Here is an 8,108-nt window from a genome sequence, read left to right on the forward strand (position 1 = left end):
TGGGTCGCTATGGTGGTAGTTGCGCCACTGCTCCCATGGCTTCCAATACCACCTCTATGCCGACGACACCCAGATCGATCTCTTCACTCCTCAACTCGGATCTCAAACTTACTGGATAACAACTCGGTATGGAGGTCACACCATTTCCTCAAACTCAAACTTTCTAAAATTGGGCTTGTTATATTTCCTTCTTCCCGATCCCCCCTCTGTGACGTCACCATTAATATCAACAACACAACCATTGGTCCCTCCACACATGCCGGGGTCCTGGGTGTAATCCTTGACTCTGACCTCTCCTTCAGCCCCCAAATCCAATCACTGACTAAATCCTGCCGCCTTCACCTCCTCAACATCTCCAGAATTCCACCTTCCTGACTAATGACACCACAAAGCAACTCGTTCACTCCGCGATTATTTCCCACCTTGACTACTGCGACTCTCTCCTTAATGGCCGACCCTTACACAGGCCCCTCCCCCTTCACTCTATTATGAATGCTGCTGCTAGACTAATACACCTCACTAATCGTTCTGTGACTGCCGCCCCTCTCTGCCAATCCCTTCACTGGCTTCCCTTCCCCCACCATGTAAAATTCAAAATGCTAACCATGTCATACAAAGCCATCCACAACATCGCCCCAATCTACATCACCAACCTCATCTGCAGATATCACCCAAATCATCCCCTCCGCTCCTCCCAGGACCTCCTGCTCTCCAGCTCCCTTGTTACCTCCTCTCATGCTCGCCTTCAAGACTTCTCCAGAGCCTCTCACATCCTCTGGAACTCCCTGTCCCAGTCTGTCTGATCAGCCCCTACCCTGTCCACCTTTAGGAGATCCCTGAAAACTCATTTATTCAGGGAACCCTATCCCACACCCACCAAACAACTGTCTCCGAGTCACCCCCATCAAATTATTCTCTGCAGCTATTATCTTTTGTATCACAACCCCCTCCCTTTAGAATGCAAGCTCTATGAGCCGGGCCCTCCTGTCCCTTCTGTATTGTACTGTAATTGTTATGTCCCCCATATACATTGTAAAGCGCTGCATAAACTGTCGGAGCTATATAAATTGTGTACAATAATAATATTAATACACACTCCATGCATACAGAGGCCGAGAGATCAAACACACTCCATGCAAAGAGAGTCATAGATAGAACTCATACACACTCCATGCATATAGAGAGTGATACATCATACACACTCCATGCAGACAGCGGCAGAGAGATCATACACACTCCATGCAGAAAGAGGAAGATAGATCATAAACACTCCATGCAGATAAATCACACACAATCCATGCATACAGAGACAGCAAGATCATACATACTCCATGCAGACAGAGGCAGAGAGGTCATGCACATCCCATGCAGACAGAAAGATCATGCACACTCCATGGAGAGAGAAGCATAGAGCTCATACACACTCCATACAGACAGAAATATCATACACACTTCATGCAGACATAGGCAGAGATAACATACACATTACTTGCATACATAGTTAGATATATCACACACACTCCATGCAGACAGAGGCAGACAAATCATACACATTCCATGAAGAGAGATCAAACAAACTCCATGCAAAGAGAGTCATAGATAGAACTCATACACACTCCATGCATATAGAGAGTGATACATCATACACACTCCATGCAGACAGCGGCAGAGAGATCATACACACTTCATGCAGAAAGATAATACACAGCCCATGCAAACAGCAGCAGAGAGATCATACACACCCCATGCAGAAAGAGGAAGATAGATCATACACACTCCATGCAGATAAATCACACACAATCCATGCATACAGAGACAGCAAGATCATACATACTCCATGCAGACAGAGGCAGAGAGGTCATGCACATCCCATGCAGACAGAAAGCTCATGCACATGGAGAGAGAAGCATAGAGCTCATACACACTCCATACAGACAGAAATATCATACACACTTCATGCAGGCAGACAAATCATAAACACTCCATGCAGAGATATCATACACACTCCATGCAGACATAGGCAGAGATAACATACACATTACTTGCATACATAGTTAGTTATATCATACACACTCCATGCAGACAGAGGCAGACAAATCATACACATTCCATGAAGAGAGATCAAACACACTCCATGCAAAGAGACTCATAGATAGAACTCATACACACTCCATGCATATAGAGAGTGATACATCATACACACTCCATGCAGACAGCGGCAGAGAGATCATACACACTTCATGCAGAAAGATAATACACAGCCCATGGAAACAGCAGCAGAGAGATCATACACACCCCATGCAGAAAGAGGAAGATAGATCATACACACTCCATGCAGATAGATCACACACAATCCATGCATACAGAGACAGCAAGATCATACATACTCCATGCAGACAGAGGCAGAGAGGTCATGCACATCCCATGCAGACAGAAAGATCATGCACACTCCATGGAGAGAGAAGCATAGAGCTCATACACACTCCATACAGATAGAAAGATCATACACACTTCATGCAGACAGAGGCAGGCAAATCATACACACCCCATGCAGAGATATCATACACACTCCATGCAGACATAGGTAGAGATATCATACACATTACTTGCATACATAGTCAGATATATCATACACACTCCATGCAGACAGCGGCAGACAAATCATACACATTCCATGAAGAGAGATCAAACACACTCCATGCAGAGACAGGCATAGGAATCATACACACTCCATGCAGACAGTGGCAGAAGGATCATGCACACTCCATGCAGACAGAGGCAGAGAGATCATACACACCCCAATGCAGACAGTGGCAGAGAGGTCATACACACTGCATGCAGACAGAGGCAGAGAGATCATACACACTTCAGGCAGAGAAATCATACACACTCCATGCAGACAGTCAGAGGGATCATACACACTCAAGGCATACAGAGGCAGAAGGATCATGCACACTTCATGCAGGAAGAGGCAAATACATTGTACATACTCCATGCAGAGAGAGGCAGAAATATCATACTGTACATACTCCATGCATACAGAGGAAGATGGACCATACACAGCCCATGAAGAGGCAGAGAGATCATGCACACTCCATGCAGAGAGAGGCAGAGAGATCATACACACTCCATGCAGATAGATCACACACACTCCATGCAGAGGCAGATAGATCATACACATTCCATGCAGACAGAGGCAGACAGATCATGCACACTCAATGCAGACATAGCTGCAGTGCTGCAATGTATCGGTGCTGATAACAATGACACTGGGCTTCTCTGATATGAAATACAATCACGGTGATGTACTTACTCTTCGCACAAATACTTTCTTGGCAATCTTCGCTTTGCAATTCCACTGGCGGTGTATATAGAGACCAGCCCTCCGATCATCACATCTCCTCTCTGGTAATACTCGTATTCCAACACAGGGCTTTGAGGACGGAGATGACAGCCGGGGATCACCTTCTCTCTAGATGGATGAGATTGTAGGATGGAGAGAACACCGGAGAGGACAATGAGGACCAGAAATGCGTCCATGACAGAGGACATCACCGGCAGATGTGTGCGTCCTCCGCACCCGACCCCTCATCTCCACCACTTTATATACAATATCTCAGATTTATTTTAGAAAAGTCAGATGAAAACTCTTCAGTTACGGATTTCTCGATGTCTAAAATAATATATTTTATAATAATATCGATCCCCTCGGGAGGCCTCAGGCTGAAGGCTTAACCAGTTCTTGTCCTACAAAATGTTATCAGGTACCTGGAAATGTGATATGTTGGCCACACGTGTGGCACTTACCGATGACCTCCTCCGGCTCGTACCCGTTGTCCTTGTCTGGGGGTTCTCGGGGTTGATGACCAGTAACAGTACAGACCGACACTGGAATTCCTTGTCAGGATTTTTATTTTGCATAAAACGGTTGAACAAACTCAGTCTCTAAGTTGGGAATAGAGGGGATCGGGGTAGAGCTTTGCTCAAGTGCTCAGAACTGCTGACTTCTAGTGATGGACGAAATTCCGACGGGACGTTTCACGAACGTGAACATGGGCGGACCCCATTGACTTTAATGGTAGGCGAACCTTAAAAACCTCCAGGTCATATTTTCAGCCACAAAATACTTACTAGCTGCGCACACATAGTACCACAACATGGACACTCAGGCCGCGTACACACGCGCGGACTGTTCGCCCAACTTTGTCCGTCAAACAGTTTCAGCAAACAGTCCGCTCAAAATTAGCATGGACGGACATGGCCACACACGACGAACGAACAGTTTGCTGAAACCGTGCGCGATGACGTGAACGGCACGTACGACGGGACGAAAAATACGACGTCCTATACACTGCATTATAACTTTCGGCGTGTAAATCCTTTCTGAGCATGCGCGGAACTTAGTTTGACGAACAAGCCTACACACGAGGGGACTGTTCGCTGAAACAAAGTTTCAGCGGACAGTTTTTCGGAATTTCCGAAAAACCTTGTTCAGCGGACTGTTCGCTGAAACTGTCCGCTGAAAGCCCACACACGGGCGGACTGTCCGCCGAAACACTGTTCAGCGGACAAAGTTGGCCGAACAGTCCCCGCGTGTGTACGCGGCCTGACATAACAAAAGTATGAAGTGAATCTGGGATCGACAACGACAAGCATTCTTTTTTTTATCTGTTAAATTTTGACAATTCAGGAGCGCATGAAGGACATGGAGGAGAGGCAAGGTCAGGGCAGGCTATGAAGGGGGTGCAGGAGATGATCAGTGCCAAAATCAGGGCAGCGCAGTCCTGTGCAAGTGTCCCAGTGTGCCAACCTGTGCTTGAGCCCCTCCCTCTGCCAGGCCCTTACCCCCACCTATGTAGGGCTCCACTGCGGTGGTCCAGAGGTGCCAATCCAGTGCTGATCCTCAGCCATGGTGCTGGCACTGCCTGCTGATTGGCTTCTCCGCTGCTATCTCCCTCACTGACACCAGCACCATGATAGAGACTGAGCACTCACACCAGCACCGAGATAGAGGGCACTGACACCAGCACCAAGATAGAGAGCACTGACACCATACCAGCACCGAGATAGAGGGCACTGACACCAGCACCGAGATAGAGAGCACTGACACCAGCACCGAGATAGAGAGCACTGACACCAGCACCGAGATAGAGAGCACTGAAACCACACCAGCACTGTAATAGAGAGCACTGACACCAGCACCATGATAGAGAGCACTGACACCACACCAGCACCGAGATAGAGAGCACTGACACAACACCAGCACCGTGATAGAGAGCACTGAAACTACACCAACACCGAGATAGAGAGCACTGACACCATACCAGCACCGAGATAGAGGGCACTGAGACCACACCAGCACTGAGATAGAGGGCACTGAGACCACATCAGCACCGTGATAGAGAGCACTGACACCAGCACCGTGATAGAGAGCACTGACACCAGCACCATGATAGAGAGCACTGACACCACACCAGCACCGAGATAGAGAGCACTGACACCACACCAGCACAGATATAGAGGGCACTGACACCACACCAGCACTGAGATAGAGGGCACTGACACCACACCAGCACAGATATAGAGGGCACTGACACCACACCAGCACCGTGATAGAGAGCACTGACACCAGCACCGTGATAGGGAGCACTGACACCACACCAGTACTGAGATAGAGAGCATTGACACCACACCAGCACCGAGATAGAGAGCACTGACACCACACCAGCACCGAGATAGAGAGCACTGACACCACACCAGCCCCGAGATAGAGAGCACTGACACCACACCAGCACCGTGATAGAGAGCACTGACACCAGCACCGTGATAGAGAGCTCTGAGACCACACCAGCACCGAGATAGAGAGCACTGACACCACACCAGCACCGAGATAGAGAGCACTGACACCACACCAGCACCTTGATAGAGAGCACTGACACCAGCACCGTGATAGAGAGCACTGAGACCACCCCAGCACTGATATAGATGGCACTGACACCACACCAGCACCGTGATAGAGACACCACACCAGTACTGAGATAGAGAGCACTGACACCACACCAGCACCGAGATAGAGAGCACTGACACCAGCACTGAGATAGAGAGCACTGAGACCACACCAGCCCGAGATAGAGGGCACTGACACCACACCAGCACTGTGATAGAGAGCACTGACACCAGCACCGTGATAGAGAGCACTGACACCACACCAGTACTGAGATAGAGAGCATTGACACCACACCAGCACCGAGATAGAGAGCACTGACACCAGCACTGAGATAGAGAGCACTGAGACCACACCAGCCCCGAGATAGAGAGCACTGACACCACACCAGCACCGTGATAGAGAGCACTGACACCAGCACCGTGATAGAGAGCTTTGAGACCACACCAGCACCGAGATAGAGAGCACTGACACCACACCAGCACCGAGATAGAGAGCACTGACACCACACCAGCACCTTGATAGAGAGCACTGACACCAGCACCGTGATAGAGAGCACTGAGACCACCCCAGCACTGATATAGATGGCACTGACACCACACCAGCACCGTGATAGAGAAACCACACCAGTACTGAGATAGAGAGCACTGACACCACACCAGCACCGAGATAGAGAGCACTGACACCAGCACTGAGATAGAGAGCACTGAGACCACACCAGCCCGAGATAGAGGGCACTGACACCACACCAGCACTGTGATAGAGAGCACTGACACCAGCACCGTGATAGAGAGCACTGACACCACACCAGCACTAAGATAAAGGGCACTTACACCACACCAGCACCAAGATAGAGGCACTGACACCACACCAGCACCGAGATAGAGAGCACTGACACCACGCCAGCACCGTGATAGAGAGCACTGACACCAGCACCGTGATAGAGAGCACTGAGACTATACCAGCACCGAGATAAAGAGCACTGACACCACACAAGCACTGTGATAGAGAGCACTGACACCACACCAGCACCGAGATAGAGGGCACTGAGACCACACCAGCACAGAGATAGAGAGCACTGACACCACAACAGCACCGTGATAGGGAGCACTGACACCAGCACCGTGATAGAGAGCACTGAGACCACACCAGCACAGAGATAGAGAGCACTGAGACCACACCAGCACCGAGATAGATGGCACTGACACCACACCAGCACCGTGATAGAGAGCACTGACACCAGCACTGTGATAGAGAGCACTGACACCACACCAGTACTGAGATAGAGAGCACTGACACCACACCAGCACCGAGATAGAGAGCACTGACACCAGCACCGAGATAGAGAGCACTGAAACCACACCAGCCCGGAGATAGAGAGCACTGACACCACACCATGATAGAGACTGAGCACTGACACCAGCACCGAGATAGAGAGCACTGACACCATACCAGCACCGAGATAGAGGGTACTGAGACCACACCAGCACTGAGACAGAGAGCACTGAGACCACACCAGCACCATGATAGAGAGCACTGACACCAGCACCATGATAGAGAGCACTGACACCACACCAGCACCGAGATAGAGAGCACTGACACCACACCAGCACCGTGATAGAGAGCACTGACACCACACCAACACCGAGATAGAGAGCACTGACACCACACCAGCACCGTGATAGAGAGCACTGACACCAGCACCGTGATAGAGAGCACTGACACCAGCACCGTGATAGAGAGCACTGAGACTACACCAGCACCGAGATAGAGAGCACTGACACCACACCAGCACTGTGATAGAGAGCACTGAGACCACATCAGCACCGAGATAGAGGGCACTGACACCACACCAACACCAAGATAGAGAGCACTGACACCACACCAGCACCGTGATAGAGAGAACTGACATCAGCCCCGTGATAGAGAGCACTGAGACCACACCAGCACAGATATAGAGGGCACTGACACCACACCAGCACTGAGATAGAGGGCACTGACACCACACCAGCACCGTGATAGAGAGCACTGACACCAGCACCGTGATAGGGAGCACTGACACGACACCAGTACTGAGAGAGCACTGACACCACACCAGCACCGTGATAGAGAGCACTGACACCAGCACCGTGATAGAGAGCTCTGAGACCACACCAGCACCGAG

At 49.9% G+C, this 8,108-nt stretch overlaps 1 protein-coding gene across 1 annotated transcript in view; it reads right to left on the bottom strand.

Annotated features, from left to right (window-relative positions):
- LOC143975831 (vomeronasal type-2 receptor 26-like) overlaps positions 1 to 3,642 on the bottom strand; it is a 140,307-nt gene extending 136,665 nt beyond the window's left edge. The window contains exon 1 of the mRNA XM_077478396.1: positions 3,314 to 3,642. Within this exon, the coding sequence (XP_077334522.1) occupies positions 3,314 to 3,552 (239 nt within the window). The 5' untranslated portion in view covers positions 3,553 to 3,642. The remainder of the gene's footprint in view (positions 1 to 3,313) is intronic.
- Between the last annotated feature and the right edge of the window lie 4,466 nt (positions 3,643 to 8,108).

Source organism: Lithobates pipiens, unplaced genomic scaffold (assembly GCF_037356315.1).
Source record: "Lithobates pipiens isolate NorthernLeopardFrog02 unplaced genomic scaffold, aLitPip1_a1.2 Scaffold_13, whole genome shotgun sequence".
Lineage (NCBI taxonomy): Eukaryota > Metazoa > Chordata > Amphibia > Anura > Ranidae > Lithobates > Lithobates pipiens.